Raw genomic sequence first — 18,738 nt, 5'->3', positions numbered from 1 at the left:
TTTATCTTCGGAATATGTATGCTAAGACTTTCCTGTGTTAAATTTCAACGTACCTCGTCTACATGTTTCGACCTATTTATGGGTCATCTTCAGAACTGGTCGTTGTTGGTCTTGGCGCCACTTGTCCTGTTTCCTGTGAGGGTGTGTTCCTGAGGTATAGTGTAGAGTCAAAGAGTGAGTGTGTTTTGAAGTTGAGTTGTGTGTTGAGAATTTCGTTGGGGTGTGTTTTTGCGTGTCTGTATATTTCATATTGTTCTAGTGTGTTTAGTTTCTGGCTTTTTGGTTGGATGTGTAGTATTTCCATGTCTGTGTTGATGTCTCTGTGGGTGTGGTTAGCATTTATGATGTGTTCTGCATATGTGGAGGTGTTTTGTAATTTTGTTATGGCTGTGATGTGTTCTTTGTAACGTGTTTGAAACGATCTGCCTGTCTGTCCTATGTAGAAGTTGTTGCAGATGTTACATTTGAGTTTGTATACGCCTGTGTGGTTGTATTTGTTTGTTTGTGTTGTTTGTGTGTTGAGATGTTTTTGTAAAGTGTTATTTGTTCTGTATGCGATGTTGTAATTTAATTTCTTGAATGAGGTTGCCATAACAAAATTACAAAACACCTCCACATATGTAGAACACATCACAAATGCTAACCACACCCACAGAGACATCAACACAGACATGGAAATACTGCACATCCAACCAAAAAGCCAGAAACTAAACACACTAGAAGAATATGAAATATACAGACACACAAAAACACACCCCAACGAAATTCTCAACACACAACTCAACTTCAAAACACACACACTCTTTGACTCTACACTATACCTCAGGAACACACCCTCACAGGAAACAGAACAAGTGGCGCCAAGACCAACAACGACCAGTTCTGAAGATGACCGATAAATAGGTCGAAACATGTCAACGAGGTACGTTGAAATTTAACACAGGAAAGTCTTACAATACATATATACAGTGTTAAAAGTTGTGTAATCAAGATGCAATTATTTATCATTGTTGATAAAGTGGGGTTTGTTTAAAAAGACGTTAGAAAATTGACAGCGTTAGTGAAACTGGTACGAGTATAAACTTGTGAATTGTACCACATTTCGAAACGCGCCCGGGCGGGACTCGAACTGCAAAGGGCGCGGGCACAGCAATTACGTTGCATAACGAGGCGGGCGGTTCCTGTTAATTGCAGCCAGTGCCGGCGGTATTTAAGGAACTGATCGACCCCCATGCACAATTAACATGTTTACCTATTTCCGTATAAGGCTATGGACCCCGCCCTCGCGGGTTGACGACTTTGTAGGTCGCCGGCTCGAACAGGTGTCAGTTTTAAGGCCTCTTCATCACCTTGCCTTGCTGTTATATCACTCAGGTGTTACCATTGTTTTTGTTCACTGCAGGTTCCACTTTCTTCTCCATGGAATTCGTACCAATGTTTCTGCAGTGGAAAGCCTTTGTGTTGTTTTACTCAAAGTACGAAATTATTGAGCTCTAACACTGAGAGCACAAGCTCCTGCTTTTGGAGCTACATATCGGCTCCATTAACAGGCAATGCATGGAAAAGGATACTTGTCTCTTGGAGATAACGTATTAGTTCCATTGCAAAGGGATGCTGCATTTGTAGATCATGACGCGGTGTTTCGTACCACGCTACTAGTGTCGACAGCAATTCGGAAGGCGGTAGTCTGCTAACGTTTGCGTCGAGACAGACAGATAGAGAGGAAGGCAGCGTACAATATTGCCACATCGTACTTCACGCGCACGTGCAATACAAATAGTGCAGGAGAGAATTTAAATTATCAAAAGACAATAATGACCTTAGCCGTTGATTACTGTAAGCATGACACCAAACAAACCCTGTTTCCTTCACTAACAATATTCTTTGCACGGTTCTCAATCCCACACCACATGCTTCTGCAGTCGTTTCTTACGCATTGACAACGTTGCAGTCAGCATCAAGATGGTTCTGCTCGTCAACGTTTTTAAAATAATTGAACACTATTTTCCGCGCCTGCCAGTGCAATACTTGTCTTTTTACAGTCTCTTCTTCCATTTATTTATCTTACACATATACAGTAAATGTTAGTTTCACTTATTCAATGTATTGAAACACTCACACGTGAACAAACGAACTCTTGAAGTACTTGTTATAGATTGATTCTGATTGGTTCTACTGTACAAGTTTGTGACTTCACATTCCAGAAATTCTACGGCGCAACTAGCAGCTGACCGCCTTCCGAAATGCCGTCTAGTCTAGTCTGGATTCTGCATTGAGAAAAATGATTGTCAATCCTTACTTGAATAGAGCAAATTGCTTTCCTCTTCATTCAGTGCATTCTATACTACTCTACTTTCGATATTGCTACTTCAGAATGAACAATCCCTAGAGGAGAGCGATGTGGAGTTTAAATTATTTCTCGCTATGACACAATGAAGGCCGTCCCACAGTCTGCCGTTGGAGTAATTACACAGACCTGACGCGTTCAAGCGGACAGGAGTGCCGTTTTCCTTCATTAACTGTAACTCATAATTCATTAGCCTCAGACGTAACGCTGCAAGGTTCGTTTATCTGACTATTGTAGTAAATTAACTGTAGAGCAACTCTGATAGTGAGCTAGTGATTGGCATGATGCAGTACGATATGCGATTCGAGACAGGAGTCTTGAGTGCGTATGACCGGTTGCTGTAGTTGACTCATACCTAAAGTTGTACAATACTGGTCCAGTAGTTTCGGTACCACACGAAAATCAGGTATTCTACGGTAGAAATGGTCATAGAATTAGTAGTTGTTGTTTAGTTAACTGTCCGAAGACAAGTCTGAACCTCACAAATGATACCAAGAAGGCACCACTTATGAGGCAACTAGGCCAGGAGATAATGGGGTAGGGTAGCCAGTTCCTTTCCCCCTCCATTGCATACATCGCCGACTAGCTACATATTCCACTAGTCAGACTTCAGATGCATACAAACAGTTGTTAGTAGTGTTGGTCAGAAAAGAAACTTGAATGCACGTATAGGAATCGAAGTATTTTTCTTTAATTAAGGGTCACAGAATCGTATAACTAACGAAATGTCTTTGTAGAACACACAATAAGCTGATTATGAGTGTTAAAATTGTAATTTGGGCATATGTGTAATATAAGACAGGTATTTAGCTTGAATTTACTTACTTCTCTTAAGTAGTCACCGACATTTTGATGGCAATAGTTCATGTTTATGGAACTCGTACATATCTAGAAGTTACCTGAGTGATCGCCTACTAACAGTTTTTATAGGAAAATCATATTATGGCTTAAATTATATGAATTAATCTTCAATTTCATTTTATTAGAAATGCTTTAAAAATTGTTAGAGATCATGCTTTGCGTAGTCACAGAAGTATCCGATTACGAATTTTTCATTCTTAGAGTGGATTTTATTTTATTTTAGATCTCATCTAAATAATTTGATTCATGTTCAAATTAACTTTATTATAATTTTGAATTTATAGTGCAGTCGATTTACTTACATTTTAGAAGTAGGCCTATAACTTATGTGTTCAGTTGTCACTGCATTAATTTATGGCAACCGACACGCTGGATCCGCATTTGACATCCTTCTTGTTCTTAGTTTTTGTATCGTACAGTTCAAATCTAGGGACGCATTCTGAACACTGAGATGTTCCTGCCTATTGAAATCCTTCATGTGTGTACACTCACTTAGCTTCTAGATCTTTAGGAGTAAAAGTATTAAATAGTCTCGTTAAAAACAAATTTTCATGCTCAGAATGAGAATAGAACCTGGGATCTCATGATTTATAATCACGAATGCTGACTGCTAAATCACGAAGCCGGATGTTATAGAATCTGCTTATTATGACGTCATTTTAATAGCAATGATGAGCCACCGGCGTAGCTCAGTCGGGTGAGGCGCTTGCATGGCGATCCGGAGTTGCGCTCGGGCGTGGGTTCGATTCTTGCTTGGGCTGATTACCAGGTTGGGTTTTTCCGAGGTTTTTTCCAACCGTAAGGCGAATGTCAGGTAATCTATGGCGAATCCTCGACCTCATCTCGTTAAATAACATCTCGATATCACCAATCTCATTGACACTAAAAACCGGGTAGTTGATACAGCATCGTTAAATAACCATAAAAATAGCATTGATAGAATGAATGGGTTATTTCTGAAAGGGCCTAAGTCTTGAATACTAAATTGTTAGCAGTTCAAGAAAAACTGCTCATTGGCCGAAATTTTGAAATCAAGGCTGAAATAAAAATTGTATCATAAATTCTACTAAGCATTATAGAGTGTGAAAATTAGTCCTCCTCATATCTAAATCGATGTACCTACACCCAAAGAGCAGTATTACATTACAAATCCATTTTCACAAAATTAGCGACTTAGGCCCTTTCATAAATAACCCATTCAGTTAACATCACCTGTTGTTTATGGTAACTAACACAATCTTTATAAAAGACTAACATTGCTATCATTTGTAAATAGTGAAGGCCGCAAAGGACAAAGTAGTAGTACAAGTGAATACAGTTTCTTTTATTCCATGTGGTGAATAAAATGGTGCAGAACTCCGCCTTGTTATACAAGGTTATGTCTGCCTGGCATACTAAGTTTTCTTGGTGCTTCATTGTGGTTTAATATTTCAAATTCTAAAGACCAGCAGCATCAATTTCCTTTTTTTCAATTCATATTTTACATTTTGTATTTTACATTCAGTTCAAGAGACACCAAGAGGATTTCTTTTCATTTAATTGTTTTTTTCTCTTTTCATCATCAGGCTAATGATTATGATAACATATTGTTCAGGTTATTTCGAAATAATGACGATTAATTTTTCAATAATGAAACTAATATTTGTCAGCTTAATATTATGTAAGACTCGGAAACAAACAAACGTAAAAGTAGTTTCTTTTGAAGAGAGAAGACTATTAAGTAATTGTTTTGGTTCCAAATACCCTCACATCCTTGAGCTGCAGTTCCGGAATCCGCATTGTTCAGTGTGGGGTTCCAGTCAACATCTTATCCAAAATATTATGCCTTGTTTTGTTATCGTTCTTAAAGTTTAAAGGAGAAACTTTGCAGGCTGATTTTTTCTTTTTCTTGATTTTTTAATACATAGGATTAAGTAGATTGTCTAAAAAAACTTACAGAAATGTTTTTTGTAGGATATGAAACATCGTAGAAACTGGATAAGAAGGTACGGAGAGATTTTTTTTTGGCCCTATAGAATTTATCTTACAATTCATTTTTGATTTTCAGATGAATGTGTTCAAGATCATAAATTTATTTAAAGTTTTCAGTCATATGATTTATCAGTATTTGGAAAATTATTTTTTGCTAATACATCTTACAGAAGAAATTTTATTAACGTTTTCGCCTGTACGGCATCATCAGATATTCAAAATGTTTTTGACGAAATCTAAACATAAGTCCATTAAATCAGCGGTCGTCAGCACAGAGCGCCATGGGGCTAGCGTCTCTTGTCCGCGAAGAACACAGTGCACCATGGTGCACTCGTAGCTGCTAGCGGTTATGCTCTCTACCTCTTCCTGCTGCACGACGGGGCACACGGGACGGCTCCGCTTACCCTTTGCACATTTCAGCGAGTGCTGACGACCACTGCATTAAATTGCACACAGTAATATGCATAACAATAGTTGAGTAATTAATCATGAGTTATATGTAATGAAAATCTTACATTGGGAAATGCTCAGTTTGACTAATTTGTGTAATTTGTCGACCTGCCGAAAAGTGAAATATAAAAATTACTTTGTACAATTTAATGGACTTATGTTTAGATTTCGTCAAAAACTTTTTGGATATCTGATGATGCCGTACGGGCGAAAACGTTCATAAAATTTCTTCTGTAGGATGTATTAGCAAATAATAATTTTGCAAAAATTGATAAATCATATGATTGAAAACTTTAAATAAATTTATAATCTACAGAATTTATCTGTTATGGTAACAATTGTTGAACCTTCGGGTTCCTTAAAAGCCATTTGTAAGTAAGTAAGTATGGTAACAATTGTTGTTAGAGGAGAAAAATTCTCTCCGGCGCCGAGGAACGAACCGGGTCAGGCCACAAAGGGAAAAAGGCTAGAGGAGAGAGATTAGATCCAGTGATGTGGATTGAACTTTGGCGTAGCTCAATGATTAGAGCGCTTGGTGCGTAGAACCAAGGACCCGGGTTCGATCCCCGGCGCCGGAGCGAATTTTTCTCCTCTAACAACGATGGATAAGAATGATTTTGGAACCCTGACGCCTCAACTGGTAGTTGAAGTTTCCGCTATCACAGTATGAAAAAGAGAATTACGTTAAAGGATACTTTATTAACTCCTCGTCATCAGCGTGCACTCGTAACTTGGTTCCTATAGCGAGTTTGTATACAGTATTATGGAATGACATCATGATGTGTACGATATCAGGCGAAAGTAGCTGTAAGAATTAGTTACAGCCGGACGCCATCTGTTTGTCGTCATTATGGCCGATTTCATCACCAAGACTTGTGGGTCTCTGCGGTGAATGTGAAATGTTTTCGACTAATAAGTTTCCTGCCCTGAGATAATAACCGCTCCAAGACACAGATCTGTACTACAACATCCGGTGAAAGGAGCTCCTGTGAGGGGCAGAAAGGAGAACCCCGGACCATGGACATTGCTGTGTGGGTGTGCAAAGATTGGTTTCATTTCCCCAAAAAATCAACTGTTACAGAGAACGAATGCAATATACAGTACATATATGGATTTCTCTAAAGCGTTTATTAAAGTAAATTATGCAATTTTGGTATACAAACTAACACGACTAAGGTTTTCTAGTAATTTAATTAAGTATAATTTGAGGCTTTCCCGGCGTTTGATATAGAATAACTCTTCTCGGGTTCTCAGCCAGATGAGTTCATCCCTGAAGAAGATGGCAGAGCTAGCCGTCGAAAGCTTGGAAGCTAATCTCCAACTCACCTGGCTGAGAACCCGAGAAGAGTTATTCATTTTAATTAAGCTTTTATGTTCATCTTTAAATAGCAGGAAATAGTTTATAACATTTAGTAATTAGCAATCTGAGTGTTTTGTGTTTATAGAACACCTCAAGGCTCAAATTTGGAACCCCTGTCGTTTTTAATTATAATTAATGACTTACCTGAAGTATTGTATTGTATTTATTAACATTCCATGGTATTAATACATTGCTTACAGCTAGAATATGGAACAAGTCAAAAAACTTAATAATATTATAAAATCTTAATTTATAGTCACAGTCTAAATGAAATATATACAGACGAGATTTGCAATATAGACTACTAGTACAACACAAAGTTTTAGTATCAATTTCATGAAGTGTTATTGAGTGTCATGAATTCACCTACAGAATAGAAGGCGTGAGAAATTAGGTACTGCTTTAATTTGGCCTTAAATAATTTTATGTTTTGAGTTTCATTTTTTATATCGATAGGGAGGCTATTAAAAATGTTTACTGCCATATAACGGACTCCTTTTTGATAGCACGATAGACTTGCCGATGGAGTATGAAAGTCATTTTTTGACGTGTATTTATGCTATGAACTGTTGAATTAGTTACAAAGTTTTCATGATTACATACGAGGAAGATTATTAACTGAAAAGATATACTGACAAGCCATGGGCATTATTTGTAGTTTTTTGAAAATAGTCCTACACGATTCCCTAGATTTGGCACATACTATTATTCTAATTACTCTTTTTTGTAATAGGAATATACTGTTACTATCTGTGGAATTTCCCCAGAATATTATTCCAAAACTCATTACCGAGTGGAAGTACACAAAGTAAACTTATATTGTTTTTAAGGTATTGATATTTACTATCTTTTGCATAGATCTAATAGCAAAACAAGCTGAATTTAGTTTGGGGGTAATTTCTTTAATATGATTTTTCCAATTTAACACATTATCGATTTTTAAGCCAAGAAATTTGGTTGTTGTTTCTAATAGGGATTTATTGTTAATTATTGCACTAGAAATTTGCAAGGTTGAATTTGGACAGGATTTAAATTGAATTATGTTAGTTTTGTTACAATTTAACACTAATTTATTGACTGAGAACCAGTCACATATTTTGAAGAGAATTTCCTCTGTTGAAGATTGGAATGTGTTGGAGTTATTGTAATTACTATACTTGTGTAATGATACTATCAAAACGTTTATTATGTGCTGACTGTTTTGAGCTATGTCTGACCCTACAGATGAGGCAGAACTGTAATCAGATATTAATAACGTAGTACATTGGGGTAGAGAAAATTATCTTTTGCTTAACCCCAAAAAAGACTGAAATTATGAGTTATTCACGGAAATCAAGTGAAGGAATTACAGGCTATTCTAGTTCATGAATTGTATAGGTCTGGAGTATGAATAACGAATTAAGGATTTAGGCGTAGTATACTTAAACGTTAAATTTTAAATCACATAGCCTATGACGTCAATAGTTAATTCGGATTCTAAATCACTTGAATTTATTATAAGGAACTCAAAATTGTTTATCTATCATCAACCATCATTCTGTTATGACACAGTTTGGTCAGAAGTAAATTAAAATCATCAACATCAGCAGCAGAACAGCCCACTGTGAGCCTCGCTTCTCTCAGGCTTCTCTATCTCTGACAACCAGCCACCATCCTTTGATTCTTCACCTTCCCAAGTCTTCCAAACTCCATCCATCTATCGCAGGTTCAGCCGTCCCACACCTAATCTCCCCTCAAATTTATTTTCCATAACTTTCTTGGGAATGTCATATTTAGGGACCGGTTTTTATGTAATATCAAGGTGTGAAATATGTACATATTTATGTAAGAAAAATAAGCTGAATATGTACCAAAATATGTAAAATCATGAAAATATTTAATATCAATATCTGGCAGGTATGGGATAGGTAAGACTCTCCAGTTGTGATTTCATAGAGCACCCGACTTTTTTACCGCACACTTGACACATTACTATTTTTCCATCGCAATCCATGATTTTATTTTTGTCGTTAGGGTTGAAGATACAGGGGCCATTTTAGTTAGTTAAAAGCAGTAGATAAACTCACTTGCAGTTTATAATGTAAGTACTAAAACTAGAGAACTGAGTGAAATGAATAACACAACAGTACTGCAAGCACTGTTTCACTTTACTGGATTAGGAGAAAATAAGAGGAGATGTGGGACACATGCATTTCAGCTGCTCCCTGTAAGAAACAAAGTACCTACTAAAACCTCAAACTATAGGCATTTACAGATTCTTGTTTGAAAAGTGACATTCCTGTCTCATTCAGAAGGGTAGGATTATTCCAGCCGAGAAGCATACTTTCTAAGCATACTCCAGACCTCGGAAAATCCCATTTCCGTATAGGTCTACTAAATTTAAAGTACAGAGGTCAAGCAATAACCTGAAAAGCTATTTATTTGAATCTTTCAACATCTTTCCAGTTTGTTCCTTTACTTCAGCTTCTTTTCAAAAGTCGGCTACTTTATTGCGGCTCATGTCAGACTTGACACGGGTTTTCCCTGGAAGGATTAGGAAGAGGGTGGGTAAGGTTGCAAATTGCATGGGAACGGCTTGTTAAGACGTGTGCAGAACAATTATAGTTCGAGACAAATCATGTCGTCCTCGTCCCACTCCACCGCATGAAGGCAACGCTACTTTCTGAGTGATTTTTACAATACAAGGTAGTTGTATGAGAAAGATTGCCTTTTGTTCACTCATATGGAGTGAGTGTCTCTATTACTTCCTGGAACTAAGGACGTTACGTTTCGTCACGAAATATATCTTTTCTTGGGTAGGTAAAATGACTTTTTAAATCTGTGTATTTAAAATTGTAAACTTCCCGAGCAGAAGTTTTTTTTTCTTCCTTTTAGTGAAGTAAAAATGAATAAAACCCCTAATTATGTAGATTTATGTAATATCAAGCCATAATATGTAATGTGGTGTAAATATGTAAAAAAAGTAGTATCCAATTTTAATATATTAATGGTAATTACAAGATTCGCAAAGATTTGTTATTTATATACGGTTAGGTTGAAAGGAATATAATATGTAATTACATAAAAATCCGGTCCCTAGTCATATTCTGTCATTCTTTGTACAGGTAGTCGTCGAGAGCAGGTAGAATGGGATGTGATCTCGCAGTGTACCGGGCGAGGATCGGTACCTGGGCGGCGCGGTCGGTGAAGTGGATCCCGGCAGCTTCGGATCAGGTGAATTTATTATTAATTATTAATGTTTTTTATTAGTTGTCTTTATTATTAATTGTCATTATTGAGTGTATTTAGTTACCACTGCCACTGGGTATATATCCATTTGCAGTGTGAATAAATACATATATACACATACATGCCCTGCCCACCGTCATCTTGACACTTTAAATTGTTGTAACCACATCAGGGGGTTTATGTAGTTGCTAAAGAGTAAATTAAAATACGCATCAATAATTTGGGACTCTGCCCAAAAATATAAAAAACAAGCGGTTGAAATTATTCAAAATACATTTTTAAGATATCTGTATTTTAAATTATATAAAACTCCATGTCCCGTTCAGACATTAAGATCAACAGCACATACAATTCTTTTCTTAGGGGAAATCGTCATAGATATATTAGATTCCCCAGAATTTTGAAAAATTTTCCTTTCTATGTAGGCCTACTATTCCTGAAGTCGTGTAAAAACGTACTTTTACAAGTTCCAAGATCAAGGACAGTCACAAGAATTCATATCTAATTTTAGAATACTGTCTCTATTTAACACATTAAATTATTTGAATAATACTGATTTATTTTCGGAAAGAGATAATACGTTTTAAAAACAAATTTATTGAAACATGACTAATTAAGCATAGGCTATCTACTTTTCTCTGTCATTAAATTCTGATTTGTCATTGTAGATATAAATAAATAGACGAATATACGAAACGACGAATAAACGAACAAATAAATAAACAAATAACGAATAAGCAAATGAAGGAATAGACATTGAAGTTCCCTGTTTCTTAGAATAGCCCGAATGATTTTTTTGGTTATTTTACAACGCTTTATCAGCTGCTGTGGTTATCTAGCGTCTGAGTGAGCTGAAGATGATAATGCCAGCGAGATGAGTCCAGGGTCTAGCGCCGAAAGTTACCCAGCATTTACTCTTAATGGGTTGAGGGAAAACCCTGGACAAAACCTCAATCAGGTAACTTGTCCTAACCAGGATTTGAACCTGTTTAACGGTTAGACGTGCTGTTACTCCACAGCGATGGACTGATCGAATATTACTGATTTGGTGAGAATAGACTGTGACTTTGTTTTGCACTGGTTGATTTTGAATTGACTTGCTTTAGTTCATTTTAAGCTGTTTGTTACGGAAATTCCTTTGAAGGTCAGAATCAGAATCTTTAAGTAATAAGGTAGTAATGAAGCTGTTTGTGTTTCACCCACAGTTTTAATTTACTAGGAGTGGTTTGCTGATTTTGACATCACTCATTGCTGAGCTGAATAAAGGCTTCTCGCTACTGCTGAACAAAATGTTAATCCAGAAACATAACGGACGATTTACTTGGAATGTTTTGACTGCTGTCCTTACGGATAAGTTGTAATTAGTTTTTGGATAAAATAGCACGTGTTGTAATTCTTCACATGTGGCTTAGTCAAGATGGTTACTTACTTACTGGCTTTTAAGGAACCCGGTGGTTCATTGCCGCCTTCACATAAGCCCGCCATCGGTCCCTATCCTGAGCAAGATTAATCCATTCTCTATCATCATATCCCACCTCCCTCAAATCCATTTTAATATTATCTTCCCATCTACGTCTCGGCCTCCCTAAAGGTCTTTTTCCCTCTGGCCTCCCAACTAACACTCTATATGCATTTCTGGATTCGCCCATTACAATGCGTGCAGTTCTGCGTTGTGTAACTTTCTCCATTCTCCTGTAACTTCATCCCTCTTAGCCCCAAATATTTTCCTAAGTACCTTATTCTCAAACACCCTTAACCTATGTTCCTCTCTCAAAGTGAGAGTCCAAGTTTCACAACCATAAAGAACAACCGGTAATATAACTGTTTTATAAATTCTAACTTTCAGATTTTTTGACAGCAGACTGGATGATAAAAGCTTCTCAACCGAATAATAACAGGCATTTCCCATATTTATTATGCGTTTAATTTCCTCCCGAGTGCCATTTATATTTGTTACTATTGCTCCAAGATATTTCAATTTTTCCACTTGTTCAAGGAATAAATTCCCAATTTTTTCGTATTTCCATTTGGTACAATATTGTGGTCACGATACATAATCATATACTTTGTCTTTTCGGGATTTACTTTCAAACCTATCTCTTTACTCGCTTCAAGTAAAATTCCTTTTTTTTTTCCCTAATCGTTTGTGGATTTTCTCCTAACATATTTACGTCATCCGCATAGACAAGCAGCTGATGTAACCCATTCAATTCCAAACTCTCTCTGTTATCCTGGACTTTCCTAATGGCATACTCTAGAGCAAAGTTAAAAAGTAAAGGCGATAGTGCTTCTCCTTGCTTTAGCCCGCAGTGAATTGGAAACGCATCTGACTGAAACTGACCTATACGAACTCTGCTGTACGTTTCACTGAGACACATTTTAATTAATCGAACTAGTTTCTTGGGAATACCAAATACAATAAGAATATCATATAAAACTTCTCTCTTAACCGAGTTATATGCCTTTTTGAAATCTATGAATAACTGATGCTCTGTACCTTTATACTCCCATTTTTTCTGTCGAATACAAAAAATCTGATCAATAGTCGATCTATTACGCCTAGTCAAGATGGTGCTACGCTTAATTTTAGTCGAGCTTCTTGGATAACCAATTCTCGAATGACAGCGAGTCGGTCGTGGAGGACCCCCTTCTAACCTGCACGCTCCCCAGACCCGATTCTCACTTATCGTTGACTGAACGCCAGTTGTACTTACAAGGTTCCCCGCAACGCGTTGAGGTTGTAGTCGAAGGCGCTGGTGCGACCCGGCCCATCCAACAGTAGCGCGCACTCGCTCTCCGAGCCGGGCACGAGGGGCGTGTACTGCTGAGCGGAGCACTGCCACACGGCGGCGGCCAGTAGGAGCGCCCAGGTGCACAGTCTGGAACCAATGTTAGCTATTATGAGAGCTGGAAGAAGTAGACGAAAACTAGACAGAAATGGAGATGAAACAGAAAATAAAGAGACCAGTAGAAAAGAAAAACTTCTTATATGGGCACCTGTTTAAACTCATTTTCCCCCATTTCTCTGCATTCACATTGCGAAGTACTCCACATATTTTATACTAGGAAGCTGTTATTTATGGACCTACTTAACAAAGTGCTGTTGGCATATATTACAAAAGTAAATAAATAATTTTCCTATAAAAATGTAAAATATGTGCTTACTCTCTTTAAATTTTATAAATTTGATTATGAATAGGTTTATTTTTTTTCCTTATTCTTAACAAGGGCGGTCGGGTAGCTCAGTTGGTAGAGCAGCTGACTACGGACTGGAAGGTCCGTAGTTCGATCCCAGGTGGTGACAGGATTTTTTTCTCGTTGCTAAACTTTCAGAACGGTCCCGAGGTTCACTCAGCCTCCTATAAAATTGAGTACCGGGTCTTTCCCGCGGGTAAAAGGCGGTCAGAGCGTGGTGCCGACCACACCACCTCATTCTAGTGCCGAGGTAATGGAAAGCATGGGGCTCTACCTCCATACCCCCCAAGTGCCTTCATGGCATATTACGGGGATACCTTTACCTTTTTACCTTTTATTCTTACAAGACAAAACTAAAAACATGAGAACGTATAAACTTTAAAAAAGATCAAAGCTATTGTAAATATATTTCAAACATGGTGCTTAAATTTGGAGAAAAACAAACATTTTTAAAATATGCAAATTATTATTTTTTTTATTTATATAACTCTTAGGCTACTGAACATGTAAACGTGAAACTAAACACATCAGTAGTGATATCAATAGGTGTATATGTATAAATATCAAGTCTCTAACTGAAAAAAATATATATACAAAATAAAAATTTCACCCATAACCCCCCCTCCCTCTAAATTCACTCGCTTTACTTTGTGACTGCAGTAACATGAGCTGCTGCAGAAAGTCAAAAGGAGGATATTAACAAACATCCAGGCAGACAGACAGACGGACATACAAACAAAAATGTCAAAAAAAGCTATTTTTGTTTTCAGGATGATTAATTATACATGTTGACACCAATTATTTTTGGAAAATCTAAAATTATCAGAAAAATTTCGGTTACAGATTTATTATTAGTATGCAGGATAGAAGATATTGAATGACAGTACTTCACAGAGTAAATCCTTAGTACCAAAGGGGCAGAATTTTCGTTTGAAATTTTGCGTTATTCTTTTTATTTAGTGAGAAATCTATAACAATTGTAACACCGCTGCAAATGCAGCAGCATTTACCAACGCACAGAAACACCCACCCCTCCGCGGATATATGGTCAATGTCAAACATCAGACCTTTTCTCGAGGTGACTGGCCTTAACGTCCCGCTGTAATCAGGCGTTAGGTTGGAGCACGCGCGTGGTAACATGCATTACTTAAAGTGGTTTATTAATAGTTAAAGTATTAAAATACTCTTAAACCGTAAACATTATACAAAATTATTGTTTGTTGCAACCGAGAACTAGTGTAAAGACGTTTGTAATATGCTTATCCCTAAATGTGTTTTGAAGATAATGGCATCAAAATTTATCATGTAAAATAATTCAATTATTACTGGGAAATCTAAGCTCAAAGAACAAAATAGTAGAGGACTATTCTATTCATAGTATGCTCAGGATTCGTTCCTAAAAATCGGCCCGGAGGCTGGTCTGATCCCTCCGAGAACATAACTCAGGTCCTTATTCAAAACTTTAGACACTTTTGAATCGTTACTTTAGAACTTGTTGAAAAATAAATTTTCGGTACAAATAGCTCCATTTCATTAGCAAAAGACTGGGGTTTATGACCCAGTTGATATAAAACTCAAATTCGACCACTACTGCACTAATAGCCTCTGCACTGTGGCGTGATGTGGATTTTGTAACTCTTTACTTAATAAATTGATCATTAGAAAGGCAACAAAACTTTTTCTTTTAGATAAGTAATTCTGTGGGTAGAATTTGGCACCTGTCTCATATTCGGAACTGTTTGACTTCGTGTGAAACCATCGTAGAATTTACCTGGTGCTTCTGTTGATTTTAGTTGGGTGTCGGATGTCTTAGACTTGAAGGGTGGTGCACTCCTAATGAACCAAATGTGTTAGCTCCAAATAGGTACCGACATAGCTTTCGCAGGATATTTTGCAATTTATTATGTTGTTAGAGACGGATATATTAAAACTTGGATATAAATGCCTACAATGCATGTGCTTCAGTGGTGTTTATTGCATTCTTACCAAATCCCTATATCAAATCCTCGAGTCCACGCCTGTGGAGTAACGGTTAGCGCGTCTGGCCGCGAAACCAGGTGGCCCGGGTTTGATTCCTAGTCGGGGCAAGTTACCTGGTGGAGGTTTTTTCCGGGGTTTTCCCTCAACCCAATACGAGCTAATGTTGGGCAACTTTCGGTGTTGGACCCCGGACTCATTTCACCAGCATTATCACCTTCATCTCATTCAGACGTTAAATAACCTCAGATGTTGATAAAGCGTCGTAAAATAATCTACTAAAGTAAAAAATCAAATCCTCGTATGCTTATATAATAGCCTTATAATGACGGACAATTCATCGCCTGTTTCGAACTTTCTCCAGACCTTCGGCCCTCGGGCAACTACCCGCTCCACACAGCTCTCGGAGAAGTTGCCGCGGATGCAGGCGGGGATCCTCTGCTCACCTGTCAGTGTAGCTTGCACGTGTTCGATAAATTAGGCTCTCCCCAATTCTGGAGACGTTAGTCTGTTACTGACAGTCCTTATATTTGAGCTACTCTTTCGTATTCCAGTGTAGCTCAGTGAATGGGGAGATCGATGAGCCTCGTTCGTTCTCGTCTCATTCTGTGCTTGTGGGTGTGGAGCTACTGCTCTCTGCGGGAGAAATTATTCTTAGCCATCTGAGGCACAAATGTTACCGTGCTACTTGCAGGGGATTGTACAGCACATACGACTTCGTTATATGCTGGGGAAATTCCACGTGAACCACTTGTCAGCATTTTTTTGATTCTCTGATTTCCAATGACCGATATAGTTAACTTATAAACGACGACATGAGGAAAGAACTTAGCTAATATATTTTTAGTTTAGAATTAGAAAATAGAGAAAACCTGAAGTCATATGTGAAACGAATGACAGATAGACGCATTCCGAAACAAACGTTTAACTATAGACCATTTTAATAGTGAAGTCAGAACGGGCTTAGCCGAAACCAGAGTGCTGCATTGGAGTTAAATCGCTCGCTTGGACTCGGTCGAGTGTCGCACCCTCGAGTGAGATACGATCGGTCGTGATACGCTCGTAATAAGTAGAAGCACAGTACAAGGTCATCTCACCGACATGTCTTATCTTGTATGGAAGGCGACAGACAAGATACACATATGTTTTGCTCACACGGTAAAAATAAGGCTTTATTTTCTGCGTTTATGACAAACGTTTAATGGAAGTCAATGGAACGTACCAAAACAGTAACATGAAGTTATGAATAAAATAGTATGAAAAACTTCGATATACAGTTATTATTGCTAATTAATAATTATTCAATATTTCATTTACCACATATATAATATGATAGGTCCATACATAGTGTTCCGCCTATATACTGCGACAACATAGAAATGTTTTACAAAATATTATTGATATAGCAATAGATTAATAACAATATTAGTACAGAGATAACGTCACAGAAAATATAATAAAACGAATAATCATGCTGCACAACTGTTACAGAGGCAATGATTGATACACTAATTATTAGAGATTATTATTATTATTACTAGAGAACTTGATACAGTTCTTGCATTATCGTGATTGTGTTCTCCGTTTATAATAATTACATTTCCATCCAATAACATCTATTCTATCCAATAACATCTATCAGATGTGGCAAAAACAAAATCACTCCTGTGTGGGGGGGAAAAAAACATTTACCTAGAACATTTATATTACATTTTAAAGCAAGTTTTGTAGTTGTATTATGGAGAGGTTAGTTAAACACTACAAAGTTTTGAAATGATAAAGTACATCTATGATGTTACTACACAGTTCATCATTGTAACAAGAACGAATGTCTAACGCTCGGCTTATACCGTTCGAGGATTTATCGCTCGTGACAATTTTACCCATCATGCATGTGCGTTACCTATCGGATTATGCTATGAACTACTTGGCGCTCGAGCGAAAACGTCCGATGCAGACCTGTGGCCGAAACTATGAAGTAAAGAAAAACAGCAAGTTGTGGTTACTAACCGTATGATATCGACATTTGTTTCAATATCTATTTTAACCCCAAATACATGGTTGCCAACCGTCTGAAGTAGCCAGTTATTGAAATGTCCGCTGTGGCTGCTATTTGTTTCCCTGAAGTAGCCGGTGTCGTAACTAGTGATGTTTTGTACTACAACACTTGATTACTGATGTGTGCAGTTGATGTGGCCCACCCTAGTTTCCTCATGAGGTTCAAACCAGTCTTCCGAGGTCTGCTGTCTAAACATACTGCAGTATAAAATTAATACATAGAACAGACACGCGCACACCCGTCTGAGCTAGATCGTGTTCTTATAAGTTCCAATAATATTACAAAATGTAATAGAATAATATTAGGTAAAGGTAAGAAAGGTAAAGGTATCCCCGTAACATGCCATGAAGGTACTTGGGGGGCATGGAGGTAGAGCCCCATGCTTTCCATGACCTCGGCACTAGAATGAGGTGGTGTGGTCGGCACGACGCTCTGACCGCCTTTTACCCCCGGGAAAGACCCGGTAGCCTACTCAATTTTATAGGAGGCTGAGTGAACCTCGGGGCCGTTCTGAAAGTTTGGCAACGAGAAAAATTCCTGTCACCACCTGGGATAGAACCCCGGACATTCCAGTCCGTAGCCAGCTGCTCTACCAACTGAGCTACCCGGCCGTATTACAAAAAATAAATATCTGAGGATCAACTAAATAGCAAAATAAATTTTAATAAATATATTTATAATAAGAAAAAAAGAGAGAGAGAGAAATAACTCGTCCGGCCTTAATTAAGGATGAGCACGAGGATCCGGAAATTAATAGCAAATAAATGTAATTAATTAAATATGAATATTGTTATAAAAATAAAATGTAATAATTAAGCACCATTGATTATCAATTATAAAATAAAATCTTAGAAGATGACTATAAAATTATACTTATAAATAAAAGATTTTATTTAAAATTTGCATATCCTTAATTAAGGCCTTCTGAGTGGTATAAATGAAACTGTATAATCTGCAGGGAATCTTTACGAATTTGCGAGATGATTTTTTGAATTTGAATATTAAGTGGATATTAAACAATTCACTTTTTTATTCTTAAATTTATAACAATTTTAAAATTACTTAGATCTGAATTTTGTTGATCAATATCCAGTCGTAAAACCTTGCCCCATAAATATTATTGTGATTTAGCCCAGTGCTTGTGTACCATTTTAAGTTCGGCTAAAGGACATGTTAAATTTCTGCTTTTAGAATGACCATGGATTTCTTCTTTATATTTTCGACAATTTTTATGATAATATATTAATAATGTATATAAATTGTTCAATTTGAAAGCATTAAAATCGGAAT

At 37.2% G+C, this 18,738-nt stretch overlaps 1 protein-coding gene across 1 annotated transcript in view; it reads right to left on the bottom strand.

The window, feature by feature from the left end:
* Nucleotides 1-18,738, bottom strand: part of cysu (Curly Su) — a 207,826-nt gene that overhangs the window by 93,401 nt on the left and 95,687 nt on the right. Inside the window, exon 2 of the mRNA XM_069836400.1 lies at nt 12,932-13,096. Coding sequence (XP_069692501.1) covers nt 12,932-13,096 — 165 coding nt within the window. The remainder of the gene's footprint in view (nt 1-12,931; nt 13,097-18,738) is intronic.

Source organism: Periplaneta americana, chromosome 9 (genome assembly GCF_040183065.1).
Source record: "Periplaneta americana isolate PAMFEO1 chromosome 9, P.americana_PAMFEO1_priV1, whole genome shotgun sequence".
NCBI classification, from domain to species: Eukaryota; Metazoa; Arthropoda; class Insecta; order Blattodea; family Blattidae; genus Periplaneta; species Periplaneta americana.
This window is presented reverse-complemented; position numbering and strand designations above follow the sequence as displayed.